At 36.1% G+C, this 27,373-nt stretch overlaps 1 protein-coding gene across 1 annotated transcript in view; it reads left to right on the forward strand.

Annotated features, from left to right (window-relative positions):
• LOC150101658 (uncharacterized) overlaps positions 1-27,373 on the forward strand; it is a 321,244-nt gene that overhangs the window by 104,128 nt on the left and 189,743 nt on the right. Inside the window, exons 4-5 of the mRNA XM_090399849.1 lie at positions 3,244-3,388; positions 16,120-16,181. Of these exons, the coding sequence (XP_090255975.1) occupies positions 3,244-3,388; positions 16,120-16,181 (207 nt within the window). The remainder of the gene's footprint in view (positions 1-3,243; positions 3,389-16,119; positions 16,182-27,373) is intronic.

A 27,373-nucleotide genomic window follows, 5' to 3' on the forward strand; every position in this document is an offset into this window, starting at 1 on the left:
ATACATGCTCATAATACTGCCAGTCTCAAACCTATTTGGTTAAGATACAGTATATTGATGTGTTCTCTATTTGGCAACATGTCTCAGATTATATTCATATTACACTCTTTCCTCTTCTACCTCAACAGTCAGCCCCAGAATCCAGTTCATTATTAAAAAAAACAACAACAGCTTGCCTTTTCTAGATACTCTAATCACACATCTGCCCAGTGGTACCATTTCTTTTGCAGCTTACAGAAAAACTGACCAACACAGATAGATACATATATAAACTTTCCCATCATCCCTCTTCTCAACAATATGGTGTCATCAAAACTTTTGTCAGCAGAGTCTACAACCTCTGTTCCACCCAAGCTTCCCTTACATCTCAACTCATTTTTATTTGCCAAACCTTCCTGTTCAATGGTTACAATGCCAAAAAGATCTACAAATTATCTGTCTCTTCCACTTCCTCACATCCTTCTTAACATGAAGACTACATTAATGCCATTACCCTCCCCTTATATCCAAGGAACTCCAGAAAAAATAGCCAAACTTTAAAGAAATATAATCTTTGCACTACTTTCAAACCTCATTTGAAGCTGGCTTTCCTTCTCTGCTCTCCTAAGGATTCACTTCCTCCCCTCTCTCTATTCCAGTGTTTACAGGGTTCCTTGTTCTTCAACTTATGTTACGGTCAAACTGGGAGATCTACTAACATTTGCCTAGAAGAACACAAAAAAAAAAATACATCTGCCACCACAACCTATGGTCAACGATGTGTTGGATACTTTGCACAGAATCAGATTAAAGAAACCTATCATGTGTATCTCAGTGTATCAAGAGTTGTTGATACACTGAGCTATATTTGTTGGAATACATGAGCTGTATTTGTTGGAAAAATCTGGGTTATGCTACCATCTAAGAAGCAAGAAATGTGTATAAGGATAATCTTTATAAGAATCTTGGTGAGTTAGCTGGTCTTTATTAAATTCTTCCACTTCACTAAGTCAGCTTAGTGAAATAGATAATTTTTCTTTCTGGAAACTCATATGTTTCATTCCAAACTTCAAAAGCGACAAACTGTCCAGAGAATATATGCCTTGGCAAACATATCAGACTGTGTTGCATATAGGACCACTATTAGGATATTAGTTAAGTTTATGTGGAGAAAGTTAACTGATCATGACCATAATGTGTTAGAAGGAAGACGAAGATGATACCTGCTCATAGTGACAGTGGGAAAAGAAAATTGTCATCACTGAAAGTTGCAGATCACCAAATAATCATAGCAACAAGTGAAGATGAACTCCATAGATCAATATATTCCTTAACCACCCAACTAGCCACACAGATTAAATACATCAAAAATATGCATGCTATATCCATATCATTTTTTCTATATGGTTATATTGGCTTCAATGGACACTTCACATTCATGTAATTATGAACGTATATACACATCCAGGCCAGTACAGAAGTTAAATGCAGTTGACAAAATTTGAGATACAAATATCAACAAACAAAACATTGTCTATTAAAAGACTATCTCCTGTAAGGAGTAAAATCATGATTGAAGATTAATTGTTGAACAAATTAACTGCTTCGAATACTTCAGATGCACTATATCATATACGAAAGAAACTGGATTTAATGCCAAATTTTCATACTTCCTGGAGATCATGAGATGATCAATAATATTTTCAGACCTAATCAAGTTCAAAAGCATACAAGAATAAGAGTTTATAGAATTCTAGCTTCTCTGCTGTATGGTTGTGAATTATGGACCATAAAAGCTGCAGAAGAAAAAATAGTAGAAACCTAAAAATCTTGTGAAGAAAAGCAGGCTATACTCTCTCTTTGACCCAAAAAAAAAAAAAAAAAAATTCAGTTCTTAGATGCCTTTAAAAAGTTTCCTTGTTTCATAAGAAATAACTATTCTGGAAAAGTAATTGATGTACTTGACTTTCTAATGTGCCCTTTTGCACTTGCATGAGCATAATGAAAGAACATTACTTTTTCTGGCAGAACAAAAAATATTTCTGTTCAGAAATATTTGTTGATGAATTTACATTTATAAGTGGCTGATGAATGTTTTCAGTTAAAGGACAGGAAGAATAGCTAGTTCTAAGTAAGGTCTAATTTTGAAAAATTTAGAATTCAGAATCACATTTCAGTTCTTTATACAACTTAGAAGATCCTTTGGAGCCCAAGATTTTTGTTGGTTTCCTGACAAATAGTTTGTCTATCTATATTATCATATTACAGTATTTGCAAAAACTCAAAGGGAAATTTTCATGTCTTTCTAGAAGTATCAAGGAGAAGATATTCTATGTGCTCTACTCAATACTGCCTGACATTCAGGAAGATTATCTTTGTATTTAGCGTTAAACACTATAGCTACTCCGTCCTTTCTCCAATCATTAATATTGCCTGATTATAACATCTTATAGTTGTTATTTAGAAGAATTGTTTAAGCAATCAATATATGCTAGCATGGCACTTCTCTAATTCTTCTGCTAAATTCCTTTTCCTTGATACTTCATACATTGATGGTGCTTATATTGAATTCTACTGTCAGTTTGAGTTTATCCAGCAGCTCAGTTTTCACTGTGTACTTGATTCTCTGATGAGAACACATGGTGGGAGCTTTGTCTAACTGGATGACTCTCTAGCTGGCATCTTGTTGTACCATCATCTTCTGGTTTAACCACCTTACTGGCCATTAAAGATCAAATATGCACCCTCAGAAGCTTTGTATCCATCATAAATTTCAATGTGATATCAATGTTATTACAATTTTAATATGCACTTCGCATCCATGTAAAAGTGGATATATATATATATATATATATACACGTCCTGGCTGGTAGCGTGGTTAAGCCAGTACAGAGTATTGGTCTAAACCAAAGTATTTAGTAGAGCCAAATGCAATTAGGTCTACTAAATTTCAGATTTTTAGCCATCTGTGTTTGTTTCATATCCAGTTAGATCTCTACTAATGGGGGTTAAGATTGGACATTAGATCAGATACCCTGGTCAGTTCTCGGCATTCCTTAAAAGACTATTTGGTTGGCTCTTCCTAGTTATCTAGCCCTTAAGCAATAATCTATCTATTTGTTCTGAAAATTTAAGTTTCATTGAAACGATGTGTGAATAAAATATAAATAATAAATCTGAAATATTTGAGAGAATATACTTACTGAAGCCTTAGAAAAATTTTTGTTCCATCTTGTTATTTATTTATTTATTTTTTGCTTTCAGTTAGATTTAATGTACTATTGGACCCATTCAGAACTGCAGACTTCAGCTGTACCACCTCCTGGTAAGTTATCACCTGGTGTTTGGCCTCCTCCAATCTCTGAAACAGGAGAACCACATAAACCTGAATTAAGGTACACAGAATCAGGTATGTTTCTTTTTTTAATTACATTAATAAACTTCATGCTGTAGCAAGAGTCTGCCAAGTACAATGCACTGCACTCTACAGTAGTTTTCATTCAGATATGTATATACAGGGTCATGGAACATTCTGTAGAAAGATCCTGTTTTTGTGAAGCAACTGCATAAATTTCTTAACATAACTAGATTTTTTTTTTATTATTTATACCACATCACATAAATGCTTTCCATTTTAAGCTTCACAAAGACAGGCCCTTTCTACAGAATGTTCCATGACTTATAGACCACCCTGTATTATATACACATTATATATAAATATACATATTATATAAAATGTATATAATAATGATATATGTATAAGTAAAAAATGAGGGATTATAATTATTATTATTTCTGCCTTTAGCTTATTTACCCTGACAGATTAGATATCCTTTCAGCAGTGTAATTTCAAGTTCTCCTTCTGTCTTCAAATGATTGTGAATTTATTAAATCTTAGTAGTAGAATGTGAGTGATTTTTTGCTTTTAAGCTTTAACTTGTTGTGTTTATAATACTTCAGTTCAGGTTATTTGTCCACCATTTTTTTTTTTAACAGGTCTGCTAACTGGTCTTTTTTTCCCCCTCGAGTTTGGTTTTCAAACACAAAAATACTAGCTAGCAGACCATTTTATTAATGTGTTCATTCTATTCTGATCTCTCTTTTTTATCCTTTCATTCATAAGTTGTAACTGACATTCTTCATAAATCTTTACTATTTGTTATTTACTATTACTATCAAATTTATTTGCTATGCTATTTACAATTCTATCAAATTTTGTTTTATTAACTATTCTTAAAAAAAAAAATATATATATATATATATGTTAAAGATACCAAGGTATTTTAAATATAAACCTGGTTTTTTACTCCATTTCCCAAGTAGCTTGGTATCTTTAACATATATTATACCCAAGGTAAAAAACTCTCTCTCTCTCTCTCTCTATATATATATATATTTATAGTTGTATATGGGGATAATACAGCATCCCAATAGAAGAAAGTCGCTAATGGTGTACCACAGGGATCTGTTTTGGGGCCATTGCTGTTCGATTTGTATATTAATAATATTGGGATGGGTTTAATTTGAGATATGCAACTGTTTACAGATGATGCAAAAATGGGAAGAACAATGTGGAATTAAGCATATGTTGTGGTCAAACTTGAATAAATTGTATAAATGGGGAGATAAGTGGGTCTATCAGTTCAGTGTTGCAAAGTGTAAGGGTCTGAGATTTGGTAAGCACCAGTGGGATGCAAAGTTTACATTTGGGGAGAAACTTGAAGAAGGTAGAGGAGATGGGAGATCTAGGAGTGGTGGTGGACAAGGACCTGAAGTTCAGGGACCATGTTGCACAAGTTGTGAAGTCATCATATTGGTAATGTAATGGTTATGGTTCCACTGTATAAGGCTTAATTAGGCCTCATATAGGTTATTGTGCACAGATTTAGTCATTTCTTTTCCATGATTATGAGAATATGTTAGAAAGAGTCTAGAGACAATTCATGAAATGAGATGGTGAACTAGTCTTTGGAATGTAGAATGTAAAGACAGATTGAGAGAATGCAATTTGCAAAGCCTTGTGAATAGGAGGAAGAGTGGAGATATGATTGATACATATAAGTTGGTTAAGGGGTGTCATCAGGTTAATATGGAAGAAAATTTTTTGTAGAATGGGAGTGGGGAGATAGAACAAGAGGCCATCCCTAAAAACTGTATAAGGAAGTATGAGCAAAGGCGGGAGGAGGAAATTCTTTGCATGCAGAATGGTTGATGAATGAAATGCATTGCCTGAGTATGTTATGAATGCAGACAGATTGAATGAGTGACAGATTGAGTTGATTGAAACAACAGTGTGGTAGGAAGGGTAGTTGGTATATTGCCCAAGTATGAGAATGATGAAACGAGATGGTGAACAAAAAAATCATTTATGATATGCTAGTAAAACTGTATAAGGAGAAATGGGTACAGTTTTTTTATGTGTGGAATGTACTCGAGAGCCAAATGTAATTGTATAAAAGTGGTGGATTATATTTAAATGTATTTGGTATAAATCAACTGCTAAGATTGTTGCTAGAAGGAAGTGTGATGAGTGATGTAAATGATCATGAGAGTGAAACAGGTGTTTAAAGTCTTTGTAAATAGAGAGGAGAGAGGTGAGAATGTGAAAACAGGAATTCAGGATGGACAAAGAAACGAGGGAGTGGTCTCGAATGGTTAGGGAGAAACAATATAAGGAGAGTGAATTATGGAAGCAGTAACATATGAGGATGGTCAGCATAGAAATGGGATGACCTGGGATGCATATGGAGTAGTTGAGTTTGGGATGATATATGGAGTAAAGAGGTATAAAGGAGAAGGTGTAGAGAAGTCACAGATGAGAGATAACATGGATTGGACTGGGTTTAGACTAAGAAATGAATTGGTATGCTTACAAATTTCAGGAGTATCAGAAATAAGAGAGATGAAATTCTTGCAATGATTGAATTTATTTTCCCAAACATAGTTGGAATAAGTGAAGCATGGTTGAATGAAAATGATATCCTGATGGGAATAAAAATGAAAGTATATGATGATTTTTATAAGGATAGGAAGGGCGAGAAGAAAGGAGAGCTTCTTGATAATTGCAGGAAAATTATATCTGTATAAGAAATATAAAGGTGAGATACAAAGGGAAAATAGTGGTAGTGGTTTTGAAGCAGTATGTGAGGTGCAGTTAAATAAGATGAGATATTTAGTTAGGTGTTGCTGAAGGCCAAAGGAATGTGGAGGGTAGAAACAAAGAAATATCCATCTTTTTTTTTTCTTTTTTAAATAACTGATCCACACATGATAGGCCATAAGACCTATAGCACATTAGCGTCATGTGTAGGCAAGAGGAATAGAAGAAAGGAGAAGTCTGTTCATATTTTGCTTGAACAGCTGAAAGTAAAGGATATATGTTGAACTACAATGCCAGTGATTAGGAAAACTTGGAAACAAATGGAGCTATAGCACAAAAAGAAAAACTGGGTGGAAAGGAAACAGATGTTTGGACACTGATCAAGAGATTTTAACAGCAGCAGTGTCTGAGTATATTCTAAATGTAGTGTATTCTGAGTGAGCATAGTGGAAAGAGGGTAAAATTGTTCCACTTCACAAAAGGGTAGAGGCTAAGACTGAGGCTGCAAATTATATAGATTGTGGTTAAAGTGTTGGAGAGGTTGTGAGGACTAAGATTCATGAGTTGGTAATAGCAGTATTCTATGATGGTCAGCATGGGTTAATTAAGGGGGGAGATCATGTTTTAGTAATCTGTTTACTAAAACATGATCATTAAAACATTATGTAGCAGTCTATCAAAGGGTTTTGATAGATTGCTACGCAACAAGCTGGTAACTAAATTGGAAGAAATGGGATTGAATAAAGGACTATGTGTTGGATGAGTGATTGGCTGTCAGATAATTATCAGTGGATTGTGTATTGGGAGTGGGATCTGTTTTGGGGTCATTATTGTTTAGCCTTTATGTTAATATTTGGGACAGGCTTAACTTGAGATATTGCTGCTGTTTGCAGATGATGCAATATAGGGAAGAACTAAGAGGAGTAGAACAGATGTGTCCTTATAGAAAGATCTAATTAGATTCTGTAAGCGGGCTAGCAAGTGGAGCTCTGTCAGTATAATATTGAGAAGTATAATAATAATAATTATTATTATTATTAATAATAATTATTTAATAATTATCAGGAGCCTGTGTAGCTCAGTAGATGCGGCGTTTGCACACCACCGCGCTTGGCCGCATGAAGGAAGACTTCATTTCGAGTCTAGTCGGCGACTAGAGGAAATTTTTCTAAGCCTTTTTTCGACCAGTTCCCGAGTTAGTCGATCTCTGGCACGGGCAAGCAGGTTTTTCCTCCCGGAAACTCGGGTTTTTCGTCCTGTAAACTCAAGAAAATTGACCGTAGAACCCACATTATTTCAGACATTAAATATATTGTGTTAGGGTTAGGGACCACGAGATGGCGGCACATTTGAGCCGTCTCACTTCACTGTGTACCGCTTAATTAGTGATAGCTTTGGGCCATCTGTCTCTGATTGGGTACCAGTGGAGATTGAACTGCCCACTCAGTCTCCAAAAGTTAGATAGGGCTAAATGGCCTTGCCTACTCCCGTATACGGGAATAAAAAGGCGTTAGCTGATTTTTTTTTTATATTATTATTATTATTATTATTCAGGCCTCCATGGAGTCAAGAGATTCATCATGGGAGGACCTTCCTAGGAAACACAAAGTCTGTCATACCATTCTTTGAACTCATTAACCGTTCTTGCTCTCACCACCAGGCAATGCATTCCATGGTTCAACCACCCTCCACACAGAGAAACCACTCCTCACCCTCTTACTTACAGCTTATTCTCGTAACGTCCAGGGATGGCCCCTTGTCATCACTCCTTCCCTCTGTTCCACCAAGTGAAAGAACTCCCCAGTGTCAACCCTGTAACTACCTCTCAACAGTTTAAAAGTCTCGATCATATCACCTCTCCTTCTTCTATCCACCAAACTCTGCAGTCCACATTCCCTCAGCTGATCCTCATAACTAACATTGTACAGTCCTGAAACCATCTTTGTTATCTGCATCTGCATCCTTTCCACAGTTAATTTATCCCCTTCAAATCCTGGGAACCAAATTTGAGAACAGTAGTCTAAGTGTGGTCTGATCAGAGTCTTATACAATGGAATAATAACTCTTCTATCTCTGCAGGTCAGCATCCTTCTTAGTATTGCAATATGCCCCTGAATTTCAGTTTTCTATTGATCATCACCCCCAGATCTCTTGTCTCCCCTAGTTCCTCCAGTACAGCTCCTCCAATCATGCATGCAACCTCCCATCAATATATCCCAAACTTCAAGACTTTACATTTTCTGCATTAAACCGACCCCCCCCTATTCATTTGTCCATCTGTCCAGTTTATTCAAATCCTGTTGAAGGGCTGCCACATCTGCATTATTACTAATAACCCTTTTCAGACTTCATGTCATCTGCAAATAACTGAATATCCTCTTGCAATCCATTGACAATGTCATTGATATAAAGGTTAAACAATATAGGTCCCAGTAATGAGCCCTGTAGAACCCCACTTGTAACCTTCTGCCTCCTTGATATTGCCCGCACCATACACAACTCTCTGATACCTATCAGACAGCCAATCCTGAATCCAGTTGACCAACCCAACATCTAAACCCATGTGCTGCAACTTAAGTATCAGCTTATCATATGGAACAACTCTATCAAATGCCTTTGCAAAATCCAAAAAAAAAATGGCAGTATATGCCTTTCCCTCTTCAACTGCTTTTGTCACTTTATTATGAAAGGCAATCATATTACTAAAGCAAGAGCACCCCCTTAACAAATCCATGTTGATTCTCACAGATAACTCACTAATTTCTCCAAGACCTTAACAACTACTGATGACACACAAACTGATCTATAATTAGACACTTCCAGTCTGCTACCACCCTTATGCAATGACATTATCTTAGTTTACTTCCATTCCTTGGGTACCTTTCCCATAGCCAAACTTTCATTAAAAAGCCAGGTCAAAGGAGCAGTTAGTTCTTTAGCACATTTTCTCTCAAAACCTGTGGCGAAATACCATCCAATCCCCCAGCTTTACTGACATCCAGAGTACTCAGTATTTGGAACACACTCTCCTTGCACCTCTAAACCTCAAACCTGCCCTATCCCTCTAGTATTAAAACCTATTTCTCTAGGATGAAATACTCCATAAAGTTTTTATTGAACAACTCCACTGTGTCCTCTACATCAGTCATTCTATTCTCATTTTTATCCCACAATGTCATTCTTCCACAATCATTTCTCCTCCTACTGGCCACATAGCTAAAAAATTCCCTAGGATTTTCTTTGGATCTTAATGCCAATCTCTTCTCATATTCCAGTTTTGCCTTCTTCACCATACCAATCACTCTCCTAGCCTGAGTCTTATATTTCTCATGCATCTGCTCTCCTTATATCTCTTCCATAATCTCTTTTTCACCTGCAGTTCCTCTCTGACATTGTTTGTCATCCACTTTACACCAAATTGTGTTCTCTTCTTCACTCATGGAATACAGCTTACTATTGCTGCTAACAAATGTTCCTTCACAATTTCCCAATAATATCTCGTCCTTCCAATGCCTCCTTCATGGAACTGTCCCATGTTAATATCTAAGACTATTATAATCACCTGCCTTATAATTCCACATACATTCCCTTTTCTTTGATACTCCTGCATGTCTATTCATCTTCCAAGTCAAACCACATGGTCACTCTCTCAAACTTGGGGGGGGGGGGGGAATGTCATCTCAGTTATTATAGGCTCTTCTGATGCTATGACCAAATCCAAAACTCTTGAACCTCTTGTTCTCTCTATTATATGTTGCCTGAGACATTTATCCCTCAAGAATTCTCGAAATTCCATTCCCTTATTACTACATGCATTTTCCTCTTCCCAGCGTATACTGCTGTAGTTAAAATCTCCCATAACAATCATTCTTCTTCCATAATCTTCAACTTCCTAAACATCTCCTGCTCTCCGCCCTCTCTGCTTCTTGACTTGTAGTAACACCCCACTAAATATCCTATCTTGCCCACCTCTACCTCATGCCATATGCTTTCAAATTCATTAGTGTCCCTACCTTCCAAAGCCTCTACTCTTACAGGAATAAGTCATCGCTTATCATAAGCAGTACTCCACCACCTCGTTTTCCCTTCCTATCCTGCCAAAAAATGCTGTACCCTGCTACTTCTATTCCTGTTATTATATCATCTTCTGTCAACCACGTCTCAGGGATCCCAATAATCTTTGGCCAGGCTGATACTATCAGTGCCACCAACATCTTTATTTCAGATACTCTTGGCATTAGCATAGAGCATAAAAATGTCACTGCTTCTATACCTATCATTATCTCTTCCAGAACCTACTGGACTCAGTGTTAGCTGAAGTCATTCCCCTTTTCCAAAGCACCCGTTCCCACACCAACTGGTTTAGAAAACAGCAATCTCTCTAGATGCCTATGCCCTTGCTCATTTAAATACAAGTGGTCTCTCGCATACAGTTCCTTTGTCCTCAAATGCCCTCCAAGCATCCACATATTCCAATCCTCTCTTCTGACACATTCTGACTATTATGCTATTCATTATTACTGCTCTTCTGCTCAGCTCGTCACTATCATACCTAGGCAACATACACATACAATCTTTCCCCTCTGCATTTTGTTTCGTACAACCTCAAGCAAGAATTTCAGATCTCTTGCACCCAATTTACATTGCCTCTCAAGTCATTTGTGCCCAGCATCACAATCATCTCATTCACCCTTTCACCCTGCTTAATTGCCATAGCCACACTCTCTGTCATCCAGGCAAACACTCCTCTGGCATCCTATTTTGACTCCACAGATCTCAATGATCTGTAGAGTGCACTGAGTCTCCATTCATCACAGCTCTTACCACTCTGTTCCTTGATTGCTCACCTGCATCCCTCACTCTCTCTCTCCTCTAACTCTTTCACTCTGTTTCCACTACTTATCTGCTATCCTGGCATCACTCTATCCTAGTTCCAACACTCCCTCGCATTCTTTTCATTCTCTTTCTCTCTCTCTCTCTCTCTCTCTCTCTCTCTCTCTCTCTCTCTCTCTCATTCCCTCTCTTCTACTGCTCCTATTCTCCCCTCTTCTATCATGCCCATTCTTGTAGATAAGCTTATATGTTCATGATACATAACTGTTAATTTTAAGGAAAGAACAACGTATATTATTATATTAACTAAATAACTTTAATTAATACTTCCAATATTTCAGTAATGTTACATTACCATCTTCAGGGAACATAAAAATTAATGAAATGTGCACGCAGGCACTAACACGGAGCAAAAAATGGCTGAAGAAAACAACTGAAGTCAGTCCTAGAGTCCTAAAGGGTGCCACCTAGTGGGTCAAATTGGGTATTAATTTTGGTTGTTTAGGCTGATGTTCTAAGAATGCAAGCCTCCCATATTTGGGGTAGTCTCATGATCCAAATTTATTGAAGTTTGGGGAGTTTTTTAAGGCTGAGACTGATTCTAAGAATAATCTCTCATATTTAAACTTGCTGCGGTGTAGTAAGGAAGCTTTCTTCCAACATATTTTATGGCAGATGTCCAAGGCATGGTCAGCAAGTCCTGAGTGGCTATAACGGTGGAAACAGATATAATTCTTATGTTCAGATATCCTGATATTAGCAGTCCTGCCTGTTTGGCCATAGTAAGACAGTTTACAACTACAATGGACCTGGTAAACTCCAGGTAGTCTAGAGGAAGTGGCTGGTCCTTGGGAGTCCTCGGCTGATTCTATCATTCCCATACCTTTCTCATTCCCTCTCTTCTACTGTTTCTATTCTCTCCTTTTCTATCATTCCCATAACTCTCTCTCACTTCTATTCTGATTTACCTTGCATTCAGCTCTTCCATTTGCCTAACCTCATCTTTCATACTTCTCATCTCATTCCTGAGGCATTCCACAATCTCTTTCAGCTCATCTAGCTCTCTGCAAGTTAGCCACTCTTACTTGCCATTCATCCTCCCAATCATGACCATCTCCGAAAACTTCACAGTTGTTCAAGCCTTCCACATTCCCCACTCTTATTTCTTCATTCATATTTCTCTACTCATTATTCTCGCCTATCACACTACTCGTCTCTTGAAGATCTCCTGCTCCTGACGCAACGAGATTAGATATTGTAGCATCTGTTGTAACTCACTGAATTCCTCCCATTGCCCACATTTTAAGTATATATGCACCCCCCCCCCTCTCACCTGCCACATATCCATCTGCTAGGATTCATACATAAGGTCTTGAAATTTGTTAGGTAAGGATGGAATACAGAGTATACAATTAATGGGAAAATTTTGAAGGATGTAGAAGACATGAGAGATCTGGGAGTGGTGGTGGATAGAAACTTGAAGTTTAGGGGTCACACTGCTAAAATTATTAGTACATCAAAATGGATTATGGTAATGAGGAACTTGACAAGCAGAAGCAAAGAGGCTATGATTCCTTTGGATAAGTTCTTTATTAGGCCACATATGGACTATTTTGTACAGATCTGGTTGCCTGGTTTCCAAGGGAATGAGGATGTCTTAGAGAGAGTGCAGAGGATTCATTAAGTTGGTGTGAGGTATCTAGGATGAATACAAATTGAGGGAATGCAATTTGCAGAGCCTTATGAATAGAAATTGAGATAATTGTTATGTATAAGTTGGTGAGTAGTTGTTACCAGATTAATGTTGAGATTTTTCATTTTGTAGAGGGGAGAAAAGGTTAGATGAAGGCATCCCTGGAAGCATCCTTGAAAGTATGGCTAATGTGGAAACCATGAATGGTTTAAGGTGCAGTTCAATGTTTTTTTTTTTTTTTTTTTTTTTTTTTTTTTTAAGAGTATGAACCTCCTGTGAATGAGCCATTTGACCCCAAGGAGGTCTGATGCTAATAAATAATAATAATTTTTATATATTTTAGAATAGTGCATAAGTTTATTGCTTGATGGTCTTTGGGTTCAGAATATATTCCATTTTTAAATACCAGCATTGTAATATTCATCCTCCATTTGTTGGGGGTAAGGGGGGGGGATCTGTCTTTTGTTAAAAATATGTTTACTTAAATTTCTAATGTTTTCAGTTTCTCTGCCTTCATATTTTAGTAGTTTGTTATAAATTCCAGCTATTATCCTATTTTTCAATTTTAAGGTGACTGAATCTTTCAAATTCTTTTTATTATGGCCAGCTCGTTTTGTAAACAATAAGTGTTGGTACTCATTCTTTGCTAGCAGGAGACATTGAAAATTAATGTAAAAAAGGGAAAAAAAGTACTGATAATAATAACAAATTAAGTATCACTTGATCAACATAGTTGATTAAGCAAAAATTAGCAGCTATCTTAACAGTAGCTATCGTGAAAAATGCAAATTTCATTAAATAACTTATACATTGCTTATGCAAGTAAATGTATACATTTACTTGCATAATTAGTATGCAAGTAAATGTATAAAAAATTAGTGAATATTATAAATTTCTACATGTACTGCACCTGCATGTCACTGTTAATAAATTTTCTTGTATGCCATGCTGTTGTATATCATCCCACAAACAAAACACTGATTATGAACATCTCCATGGAGTCAGAAGACTCATATCTCTCCTTAAGCTCATTCACTGTCAGAGTACTCATAAATACCTGTGGCAGTTCAGTCTAGCTATTCATTACTCTCCAAGCAAGAAAAAAAAAATCTTGCCTTCTAAGTTTTGCTAACTGCAATCAATTTTTACTTGCTATATGCCCTCTGAACTTCAATTCTTTGTTCACCATTGCTCCCAAATCCCTAACCTCGTCAATTTCCTGCAATCCAGTACATCATTGTAATACACAGTTTGTAATCTTTTCATCCCAAAGTGCATAACCTTTCATTTGGCCACCTTAAACTGGCATCCATTATCCTTTTCCCAGACTGCCAATTTATTTAAGTCACCCTTCAGGATCTCTGCATCATCTTTATTAACCGTTGCCCTCCCCAGTTTTGCATTATCAGCAAACAACTGAACATTCTAAGTAGCCATACATGAAGAATAATAAAATTATTTTTTCACCTAGATAGCAATTATCCCTATATCATCCTTGAAGGAGACATCCTTAGCGTGCTCCTGATTGCACATTATGCAGTTCAAAGTTTGAACTTTTTTTTATGTCGTCAGTGTAACACTTGCGTATGGTTTATGGAGTATACATAGATATCTTTTTATCATCCATTCCACTGTTGTTATGTTTCACATCAACAGTTCTATCAAAACTCTGATTTATCTATTCTTTTTATTATGGGCAGACCCTGATTGAATTTGAAGAGTGCGTAACAAGAGTGCAGATTCAAAGCTTCATACACAACCTTTTGATAACAGTAATCCATTCTCTTATCTAAGCTAATAGTATACAATCCAATCCCATATCCTCCAACTTATGCAACAGCGTCATTCAAGACATTATCGTAAAATATGAACAACTTACTCAAACATGACTTTCTCTTTAAACCCATGCTGGTCATTACAAAGAATAGACTCTCTGTCAAACCATTTCTGCATGTAAGCTCTTACCAACTTTTCCAAAATTTTCAGCATCACTCCAGAGATACTGATAAGTTGATAGACACATCAGTCTTTGTACCATCCTTGTGCAATGTGTTACTGGCTGTAACCTTTTACCTGGCTGTATAGTTAGTCTTGGCAGAGGGAAGATTCCACAGGTGTGGAGAGACTCAAATTATACAACCACATCAAAGATTATGGCCAGTTCAGCTGAGCACACTTTTAGCATTTGTGCTGATATTTCATCAGCACAGATACTAAGCATGCATGATACCATTCAATATGAAACTGAATGCTAGGGTAGCATTGAGCTCCATGTGAAATATACCATATTGGTAGCTCCTAACAAAACAGTCACTCATTAAATTGCACAGTCTCTTCTGCATCTGTCCCCTCCATACTATCCACATTCAGTAATTATTTTTCCACATTCATTCTTTCTTTTAGAAACAGAATTCTTTTGTATTGTCTTTAGCTTGTAGAGCCAGTTTCTTTTCATACTCAGATTTAGATTTCTGTACAATCCTTGCAATGCACACAGTATTTCTACCCCACCATCTTTATTCTTGAGAATGTTTTTGCTTAATAAGACTGCATGTCCATTTCACTCATACCCTTTTTATAATAGGCATGCCTTAATTGAACAAATGCTGCTCATCGACTACCCACACGCTTCACATTTGATAGTGTTATTCTTTCACATCCCTGCATTCTGTTACTTGCAGCAGAACAATAATATTCTTTTGGGTTGTCTTTAGATTATGGAGCCAGTATTTTTCTTTTCACATGAAAAGAAAAGTGAACTGGATGTGCAATCTTATTAATTCCTTCCTTATTTATTCTTTGAACTCTAAGGAACACATTCCACTATTTCACCATTTAAGTATTTTTTAAAATGCTTCTCATGCAATGCTGTTATCCTTCACATCTAACAACTGAGACCAAACCTAGTGTTCTCCTCAGTTGGTCATAATGTCCTGCTTATATTTACCATTTTCTGAATGGAACACCAATATATTTAGTTACTTCCCAAGTCAATAGAGCATGATTACTGTCACCAGCCATAGGCAGAAGAGTTACATCTTTAACTGAAGCCACCTCTAACACTATAATCAGGCCTAACACTCTTGTTTCTTGAGTCCCTTCTGTCACATGTTGGAAGCTGTTTCACAACATTTTGGCTTCATTCATCAGATTTCACTGATACCCAAATAATGTTCAGATTATTAAATTCACCCATTATGATGATTACTCATTTAGCACCTATCAGGTTAATTTCACGATGCAGTTCATCATCAATAACAATAACAACTGTACTTGATTTTGATAGACTCCACCTTCCACCATATAGCTTTCAACTCACTGCTACATGGAAAATTATTACTGATATTATAGTCATATCTTTATACTCTAAATGGAATTAAATTATCTGGTATCATTAGCATCACATTTTTTTCTTTCATATCTTGTTTACCTTTCCTAAAAATACTGTGATATATGAAATCATTGTTTGTTGTTTGGAAAAATAAGAATTTAAAAGTTTCAATCATCTTTGCAGAACTTCAAAGCTTTATAGTGAGTTTAAAGAAAGACCATAAAGAAGATGTTGACAGATTGCAGGTGGGTTAATTCAGTAGAAATGTCTCATGCAGTAATAAATTTTGCATCAAATAGTAATATTTATAAACAATATTCATGGTTTACACAAAAATGATGGGATAGGATATTTATGATGGTGATAAAATGAGTCAACATTATTATTTTAAAACTGTTATCATTTCATTATATAGCGTGTATATGTGTGTGTGTGTAATTCCAGAATCTTTCTGTAGAGATTAGTTTGATCTCTGGAAGTGATGCTGGTTGCAAAATAGGCATGCTCTTGATTCAGTAACTAGTTCTGCAATTGGCACATTATATATAGTATATGGAAAATTCCTGTGCCAAATCTATTTGTATTTGAAAATTGTTAACTGAATATTTACATACTGCTCAGCCAGGAGTCATTTGACATGTTAACCCATTGAAGTATTGGTTAACTGAAGATTTGATTATTTGAGAGCCAGACAATTGAGAGAACACTATATTTTAGTAGCGTTATTGAATCTATAGAGAAAATAAGTCCCCAAAGAGGATCATCATCATCATCAAATTCCTGACATATATCTTCAAGGGGTGTACAGGATATGATAGTACTACATGAAAAAAAAAAATACATCATTACTAACTTCCTATCTACAATTTTCCTCCAAATCAGTCTGTTACTTGTCAAGACTCCAACATTATCAGATCTTATATTTCTATCTTCTTTTTACCATATCAATCCACCTATATCTTGGTCTTCCTCTGGGTCTTTTTCCTGCCAGCTTGGCAGAGAACACTTGTTTTGTTAGTTTTTCCTCTCCCATTCTGTTTAAATGACCATACCATCTGAGATTAGCACTGCTAACACATTCCTGGATGGTAATAGTATCAAGATCTTTCCTAATATCCTTGTTTTTAATATGATATTGCCATTGATGCCATCTCTTCACGTCCCAGTTCTTTCTCAGGACTCTCATATCTGTGGTCTCTAGTGTTTGGTCAAGTGTTTTACTTCTAACCCAGCTCTCAGATCTGATCTGATCTGATTTTCCCCTTTTCAGTTGTTTCCGACCGTAGGTGACTTTGTAGGCATTGCCCACAAAGTATTCTTGGTGAGATTTTTACAGGGTAGTTCACCATTGCTTTCCCCAATCCCCCAATTTTATCCGGGCTCGGGACTGGCATATGGCTGGGACATATTCATGGCTGTAATCCATGTATGTGTTTGTTCTGGGGGGATGAACCCCCCCCCCCCCCAAAAAAAAAAAAAAACAGTTATTCAATTTAGTCAGGGAATCTTGCAGACTTGTAGCAGATTTAATTAGAAGTATAACATCATCCACATAAAGCAAAGAGCTGATATATACATCTATAATTTTGATATCAGGTTTAATACCACTTGCATTCATAATGTGATCTGTATAGATAATGAATAACAGAGGGGATAATGTACATTCCTATCTGATACCAGATTTAACATTAAACCATCTTCCTGTACTTCATTCAGTTCTAACTGTTTACTTACAACTCAAATAAAGACTAAGTATTGCTTGATACAATGTTCCATTAATACCATATAACTTTAGTGTTTGGAATAGCTTCTCTCTTGGCACCTTGTTATATGCCTTTTCCAGATCTACAAGACTTAAATATACTTTGTTATATTCCCATGATTTCTCAACAATTTGTCATAAAGTGAAAATCTGATCCTGACAGCCTCTATTTGGCCTGAATCCAGCTTGTTCACTAAGCTTCTCTTCAACAATCCTTTTCAACCATTTCTCAAGTATACTTGCATAAATCTTACCAGAAACACTCAATAGAGAATTACCTCTGTAATTCTCACATTCAGTTTTATTATTATTATTACCCCAAGACCCCCATGAAGTCAAAGACTTATCTAGGAGGTCTTTTTATCATACACACAGCTCATCATACCATGCCTTAAACACTCTCAAATTCTCTGAGGCATTCCAATCATTCACAACTTTGCATGCAAAAAACCTGCTTCTCACTCCCCTGCTCACACCCTCTTTATACAGTTTCCAGGAATGACATCTGGTTCTCTCCTGATCTCCCACTATTTTCTGTAGAACCTCTCCAACATTGATCCTATAACAACCCCTTACTAACATGTAGGCCTCTATCATATCTTCCCTCTTCCTCCTATCCACTAGACTCTAAATTGCATCTTCTCAATCTTTTCTCATATTTGACATTCCAGAGGTCAGAAACTACCTTAGTAAGTTGTCTCTGGACCCTTTCCAATATCTCTTCATCCGTTTGAAAACCAGGTGGCCAAATCTGGGCACAGTAGTTCTTGTGTGGCCTAATCAAAGCCTTATACAGTGGAACAAGAATCTCCCTACTCCTACAAGTCAGTGTCCTTCACATATCATTCCCAGAAGTCTTTGTGTTGTCTTCACAATCTTGACAATGTGTCCCCTAAATTTCAGATCTTTATCCATCACCCCAAGATCTCTTAGTTCCTCCACCTCTGTCAATATATCCCCACCAAGCATAAATTCTACATCTCATCTTTATTTCCCAAATTTTAAAACCTTACATTTTGCAACATTGAAATCACATCCCCATTCCTGTGCCCAATCACTCAATTTATTCAAGTCTTCCTATAAGGCCACAACATCTTCACTGCTCTTCATAATTCATCCCAACTTTGCATCATCTGCAAACAACTGAATATCTCCATCTAAATCTTTTCCTATATCATTAACGTACAAGTTAAACAGTAATGGTCCTAAAACAGACCCCTGAGGTACACCACTAGTGACTTTCCTTTTCCAGGATATTGCTCCCCCATACACAACTTACTGATACCTATCAGATAGCCAATCTCTGATCAATGCACTAATCTAATGTCCAACCCCATCCGCTCTAGTTTGACTATCAATTTATCATGCGGTAATCTATCAAAAGCCTTTGCGAAATCCAAGTATATCACTGTGTATCCTTCTCCGCTGTCCAAGGAAGCAATCACTTTATTGTAATAAGTAAGTAGATTACTAAAACATGACTTCTCTTTAGCAAATCCATGCTGTCCATCAAAGATAATACCATTGTTGTCAACCCATTTCTGGATCCTGGGTCTCACAAGCTTCTCCAACAACTTAACCACAACACCTGACACACACAGATAGCCCTATGATTTGATACTTGAGTTCTATCATCTCCCTTATGAAGCAGCACAATCTTGCCCTCCTTCCACTCCTTAGGAACTTGACCAAGTGCAACATTCATATTAAAAAAATATGTCAAGGCAGATGTCAACTCCCTGGCACATTCCTTCAGAATATGTGGTGATATATTATCAAGTCCCACAGCCTTATTAACATCAGGTTTGCTCAGTTCCCCTCACACCTCTTGCTCACTTACGGTCAGTCTCTCCTCCCCATCATCGACTGCTCACAATCTCTCCATGAAGTCACATTCACAAGAATGAAAGATCATTATGAACTGCTCATTAAGTATCTCCACAATATTTTCTGCAACCACTGTCCTTATGCCATTTTCTCCAATCAGTGTCATCCTTCCATAATCATTCTTTTTTTTGCTGGCTACATATCAAAAGAACTCCGTAAGATGCTTTTTGGCTTCATTAGCTAACTGCTGCTCATACCTCACTTTTGCTACCTTTACCAACCAAGTAACCCTTGTTTGGTCTTTATAATCTTCATGGAATTGGTTATTACCACTTCTCTTATGCTGCCTCCATAATGCCCTTTTTCTCTTTATCACATACTTAATTTCCTCATTCATCCATTTCACATCTACTTCATTTAACCTTCTGACCCTTTCAATACATTTAGACATTGCTTCTACTAGATAATTCTTGAATGTCCCCGGAAGCTGCATTGATCTTTTTTCCAGCTAACTCCTCATTCCATGCTACACCTGCAAGCTGTCTCCTGAGCTCTTCATAATCACCACCCATGTAGTTCTACATATACCTTTTTCTCACAGAGGTCCTCATACTGCTGGCAACCACCCAGGTAATCAAATCACTTCATGGTCACTCTCACCAATTTTATTTCCCTTTTTATATATGGGTACTATGAAAGCTCTACTCCAATCATCTGGAATTTGTCTCTCTGTCCAAGCCTTCTGAACTATGCAGTGCAGCCACTGTAAGACTTTTATAACTCCATACTTGAGTATTTCTGGTCAAATATCATCTACTCCACATTTCAGGCTTTGGATAGCTTTTTCTACTTCAAGTATGGATATGTATTCCTGACTGCATGTCTGGTCAGTATTTTTTACCACTGTGCTGTCACTGATTGTTTCATTTAGCAAGAAGTAATTACTCCATACACAAGTATATCTTTTTCTCCAGTTTTCATGTAACCTTTACGATCTCTAATTCCTTTTACAGCACTCTTTCCTCCATTTCTGAGCTTCTTCACAACCTCTAGAATATTTTGCCACCTTCTAGATATTTATTTTCTATGTTCTTACCAAAGTTTTCCCATGACTTTTGTTTAGCTAGTTTTACACAGCGTTTAGCTTTCTTACATTTGCCTTTGTATTCTCTAAGAGTACAAGCTGACTTATTTCCTAGGAACTTTTGATATGCTTTCTTCTTTTCCTTCACTGCCTCTTTAACTTCCTGTGTCCACCATGGAGTTCTGATTTTTCTATCCTTGCAGACAACCTCACCACATGCTTCTCTGGCTGAATCAATCAGTGTTATCTTCAGGACTTGCCACTGAATCTCCAAGGTTTGGTTCCTGTTTTCAAACTCTTTCATTTTTTCTTCAATAATGTTTGTGTATTTTAGTCTACAGTTCACATCTGAGAGCTGCTCAACTTTTATTCGCTTTAAAACTTTCTTACATGTTATTCTTTTCCATGTGAAATTCAGTTTTATCCTGCTCAAGATTAAATGGTGATCACTTCCAATTTCAAATCCTCTGTGTCCTGCACCAGGGAGAAAACATCACTATCAACAATAACATGAGACTTTGAGAGTCAATGAGAAGTCAATGTCAAAAAGTCAATGAGACTTTTCTTATTCCATGCTTTTTCTCTGCATGTCCTGAGCAGATATCCAACATGCCAACAGGTATTTGCCATTATTATTAGCTTTGCTCTTTTCTCCAAGTTTTCGGAATATATTTCTGTATGTCTGACAATCATTTCCTACTCTGCAATTTAGATCCCCAACAAGGACTAACATTTCGTTTTTCATTGTGTCAGGTGCTTTCTCTAAAGCCTCAAAAGATTCCTCCAATTCTCTCTTAGTAGAACCTTCTGTTGGACCATAGGCACAAATAAGTCTCATTGTCCAGTTCCCCATTCTCATATTTGCTCATACCACTCTACTTGAAATTGCGTGCCATTCAAGAAGATTAGCCTCGTATTTAGTGTTGAATACTATGGCTACCTCCTTCTTTTCCCTGATTGTCATTGCCTGAATACAAAATTTTGTATTTATTGCTCAGAAAGATCTAACTAGTTTTGTCTTTTTTTGTTTCAGTCACCCCTATTATGTCGATCTGGTACTTACCCAAAGAGGATTTGTTAGGATCAGGAAAGTGACCCCGTATTTCATAATTATCATTGTGCACCATTTTAACCTCCCAAGCATCCATAACAAAATAACTGTCACATTTTTTAATATTACCAAGATATAGAGGCAAAATTTTGAAGAGAATGATATTTTTAAGATGATATAGGTATGAAGTGTAGGACACCTTCACTGTCAGGTGTTAATACTCATATCATAGCCAATTGGTTTACCACCCAAGGAGATTAAAATTTTATATAATAATTGAACACCATATTTGTTATATCTGCTGTACAGTATTTACAGATAAATATAATAACAAGCTCAAGAGTAATGTTTCAAAGCTGGAACTAAACATTTTTCATATGTAACTGCTGGACTTCAGTAGTGGCTCTTAGAACATCATTATAATGAACAAGAAGTTATATTTTGGTTTTAATTCCTTACCCAAGTGTAAGCAAAGTTCGCACACAAGGTATCTTCACAATTAGGTTCTTTTGTATATAGGGTTATGATTTCCCATCAGTTGCCTTAATATTCCATAATGTGCAGCACACTTCCTTTCAAATGTATGTTGCTATGCATTATGGAATGGTCATAACAAAGAACAATTTTGATCTTTATTGTAGTCTCATCATTGGGAATTAGATATTATTATTTTCCTGATCCCCATGGAGTTTAAGACTCATCACAGGTGATCAACACTAATGAACACAAACTCTATCATACCACTCCTTAAAATCATCCACAACCTGCACATTCACTGCCTGCTCAGGCAATGCACTCCATGCAAAAAACTTATTTCTTATTCTTTTACTCACCATCTCCTTTTGCAGCTTCCAGGGATGGCTTCTTGTCCTAGTTCCTTTCCCTTCATTCTACCATATGAAAAATCTCCTCAGTATTAATACAATAATAACCCTTCAACTGCCTAAATATCTTGATCATAACCCTCCCCCCTTCCCTTTGTCTTCTATCCACTAAACTCTGCAGTTTGCCTGTCCCCAGTATATCCTCATAATGTTATACAGTCCTGACATTATTTTTTTTTCCATCTCTGTATCCTCTCCATGTTTATTTCATCACCTTCAAATCCCAGTGACCATATCTGAGCACAGAAATCCAGGTGTGGTCTGATCAAAACTTTATACAATGGGACCAGCACACTTTTATCCCTCATGGTCAGTGTTCTCCTCAACATTGTTGCATTTCTGTGAGATGTCTTCACAATCTTTGCAATGTGTCTCTGGAACTTTAAATCTCTATTCACAATCATCTCAAGATCTCTTGCTTCCTCCACTTCTTCCAGTATAACTCTACCAGGTGAGCATGAAGCATCACTTCTGTGGATCCCAAATTTTAAAACTTTACATTTAGCTGCATTAAATTGACATCCCCATGCCTCTGCCCACCATTCTAGTTTATTCAAATCCTCTTGAAGAGCCAAAACATCAGTACTATTACTAATAACCCTCCTAAGCTTCACATCATCTCCTTGTCCTGTGACAATATCATTGACATAAACATCGAACAGCAATGGTCCCAGGACTGAACCCTGTGGAACTCCACTTGTAACCTTCCTGCACCCTGATACTACTACTACTACCCCATATACAATTCTCTGATATCTATCAGAGAGCCAATCACCAATCCAATCCTCCAACCTGATATCCAAACCCATATAATGTAACTTAAAAATCAGTTGCATGTGCACCCTGTCAAATTCCTTGGAAAAATCCAAAAAAAATGGCAGCGTATGCCTTACCTTCATCCACTGTTCTTGTTACTCTATTGTAAAAGATAACCAGATTACTAAAACAAGACAGCCCTCTAACAAATCCATGCTAGCCTGCATAAATAATAATATCCTCATCTGCCCAATTCTGTATATGAGTTCTTACTACTTTCTCCAAAATCTTAACAACTACAGAAGAAATACAAACAGTTTGATACCTCCATTCTACCATCACCCTTGTGCAATGATACTATCTTATCCTCTTTCCACTCTTTAGGAACCTGCTCCATTAGAAGACTTTCATTAAACAGCCAAGTTAATTATTTTAACTTGGCTGTTTCTGTACATTCCCTTAAAACACCTGGTGAAATTCCATCTAATCCCCCTACCTTATTGACATTTAGTGTACTTGGTATTTGGAATACATCCTCTTCATTCACTTCTGACACTTCACCACTCATTATCTTTCTAGGAATAAAGCCTGCAGTACCAGAATGGAACATTCTAATAAAGAAATCATTAAATAGCTTAACTATGTCATTTGCTTTGGTCACCTGACTCCCATCTCCACCCAGTAACATAATCTTTACACTATAATTTTTCCTTCTACTCACCATATGGCGAAAAACCTCCTTGAATTGTAGTACCAGTCTCCTCTTATGTTCTAATTTTTCTCTTCTTACAATACTAGCCACTTTCTTAGCCTGAGCCTTATGTTCCTCATGCAAGTGCTCTCCACCTCTCTCTTTATATGCCTTTCATAATCTCTTTTTCTTTTGCAATTCCTTTTTTATTCCTTTTGTCATCCATTTGACTCCAAATTGCTTTATCTTCTTCACTCAAGGTATGCAATCTGTCATTGCTGTCAACAGTTTTTTTTTTTCTTAAGTATCTCCCATTCACTAACAACTCCTCTTCCTTTACATTCTTTTATCCATAGTACTGCTATAAGCTGGTTTCTCAGTATATGATAGTCACCTGCCTTATAATTCCACATAACTTCCTTCTGTTTTGATACCTCCTCATGCCTTTTCATCCTCCAAGTCAAGACTACACGATCACTTTTACCAATTGGGGCAAGTATGTCATCTCAGCCGATTCTCTGATGCTATGACAAAATCCAGAACACTCATTCCTCATGTTCCCTCCACTACATGCTGCCTAAGACAGTTGTCCCTTAAGAAATCCAAAATTTCAGTTCCTTATTATTACTGAATACTGTCTCCTCTGCTCAGTTTATATCACTATAGTTGAAGTATACCCCCTATAATGATCACTTGTCTATATATGAGGGGGGGTGGCTGAAAAGTTTTGATAATCTCCATGAATGAATTGAGGTAGAACCATTTAACTTACACATTATTCTACATATATCCCCATGAAGTGTTATACACTTGTTACAATGTTGCTGCTGCTGCATCATTTGCAGTTGTTTGAGGAAAAAAGTCCCTTGTTGCACAAACCATCATTTTTGTTCTAGGTATTCATCAGAACTTTTCAGCTTCCTCCCCTCATATATTGCCCACCTATATATATATATATATATATATATATATATATATATAACCTCAGTACAGGTCCTTATAAGGACTGGCTTAAAGGGGCGAAGCAAGAATGCTTTTCATCTTCCCCGTTATCTGTAGAGGACAGTGTATGGATAAGGTGTTATTGAGCTATTAAAGCTCTGATCATGGCAGGAGGGTAACAGCAATAGCCGAGCCTCAGTTAGAACTTCATTGGCTATAGCATTGCCATCCATTACCCTCCAAGGGTATTGGATTAAATGAATCAATCACCGCATCTCACGGTCGATTGAACAATCCTGACCCTCAGTACAGGTTAAATCAATACAGAATTCATATATTTTTTATATACAAGTGGTAAAAGGGTGTTTCAACACATTGTTAAACTACTCTGGATAAGAGATTGTTGTAAAAAAAAAGTCTTTTTCATTGGTTACAAAGTAAATTATCACAGATAAGAAATTATATTCTAGTTAATGTGAAGTCAGCCCCTAAGTACAATAACCTTGTCATGAAGTTACAACTTTGTTTGCTTATGCTTGGGTAAGGGATTAAACAGGAAGATAATTTCTTGTATATTATAATTTATTTTGTCATCATCATCATACGTATCAAGGATTTAGGCCTAGCATGGCCTGTTCCGGCCTTAGAAGTCATCGTTGAATCGTTTAAGAGGACGTCCTGGTTTCCTTTTTCCTAATGGCTTGTACTTTAAGGCTTGTTTTGGTAATCTTTCTATTTTCATTCTTTGAACGTGTTCCATCCATTTATGTTTATATTTTTTAATTTTTTCTATTACTAGTTCTTGGTTTAATTCTTTCATAATATCTTCGTTTCTTTTGTGATCAAATAGGGTATACTTTGCAGTTTTTCTCATAAACTTCATTTCTGCTGTTGTTAATCTTTGTTTGTCTTTTTGTTTTATTGTCCAGATTTCGCTTCCATACATTAAGACCGGTAAGGCTAATGTATTGTATACTTTTAGCCTGGTTTGTTTTTGAACTAGGTTTGGTTTAAATATAGAGTTAATTACACCTGTTATTTTTAAATATTTTGCAATTTTCACGTTTTTACGTTATTTTTACGTTTTTATGTTATCTTTTTCATTTTCATATGTGATCATACATCCTAGGTAGTTAAATGAATTCACCTGTTCTAAGATCTTGTTATCTATTACTATTTTAGTTCTTGCTGGATCTTGTCCTTTAAAGGCCATGGTTTTTGATTTTTCTGTTGATATTATCATACCATAATCTTTGGATATCTCATTTAGATTTAAAATAGCTTTCTGCAAGTTATCTTCAGAATTTGTAATTATTATTTGGTCATCTGCAAAGAGGAGTGTGTTTAAGTTAACTGTAGGTGAAAGTTTAATTCCTTGGTGTAAATTTTTACTCCATTTTATTATTATTTCATTTAAGTAGATATTAAAAAGAGTTGCTGAGAGGGGACATCCCTGTCGGACCCCTTGGTTTATCTCTCTTGTATATGATAGCTCGTGATTTAATCTTATTTGTATTTGATTATTTTCATATATACTTGTGATAGCTTTTAGGATATTATTTGGTATTTGTCTTTCTTTTAATATGTTAAATAATATGTTTCTTTTAACTTTGTCAAATGCTTTTTCAAAGTCAATAAATGCAATATGTGTTTCCAAATTATATTCTTTTCTTTTCTCTACTATTAATTTTAGGCAAAAGGCTGGGTCTATACATGATCGTCCTTTTCTAAATCCATTCTGTACCTCTAGAATAAAGTTTTCGGAATATTTCATTAGTTTGTTATTTAAGATTCTGCTATATATTTTGTAACAGGAATTTAGTATACTGATACCTCTATAGTTTTTAGGGTCATCTCTATTACCTTTCTTAAAGATAGGAATCACAATTGCTTTTTTCCATTCTATTGGGGGGATACCAGTTGAGTAAATTTTATTTAAAAATAGTAAGAATCTTTTTTTGAATCTTGTTCCTGCATATTTATATAGTTCTGAACCTAGCTTATCTTCTCCAGGTGATTTTCCGTTTCTTGTTTCTTTCAGGCTGATTTCTAATTCTTCTTCAGTTATTTCCTTTTCATTTTCGTTAATTGTTTGTCAGTTGTCTTTTTTAAAATATTTGTCTGTCCACAGTTCTGTGTAGTAATTTAGAAATTCTTCTAATTTTAATTCAGTGTTCAATTTTATGTTTTCTTTGGTATCTGCATTTAGGTGTTTCAAAATCTTATATACATTGGGTCTTATTTTATATAAATCATGTTCTAAATTAGAAACAAATTTATTCCATGATTCTCTGTCTTTTTCTGACTTCTCTTTTAGCTATGGCTCTTATTCTTTTATATTCTATTTCATCTTCTAATCTTTTACTGCTTAACCATTTGTGATAGGCTTCTTTTTTCTGTTTAATTATTTCTTCGATTGTATCATCCCAGATCTTCAGTT

The sequence above is a fragment of the Typopeltis vanoorti genome, chromosome 11, assembly GCF_054136105.1.
Source record: "Typopeltis vanoorti isolate ZY-2024b chromosome 11, IOZ_Tvanoo_1.0, whole genome shotgun sequence".
Lineage (NCBI taxonomy): Eukaryota > Metazoa > Arthropoda > Arachnida > Uropygi > Thelyphonidae > Typopeltis > Typopeltis vanoorti.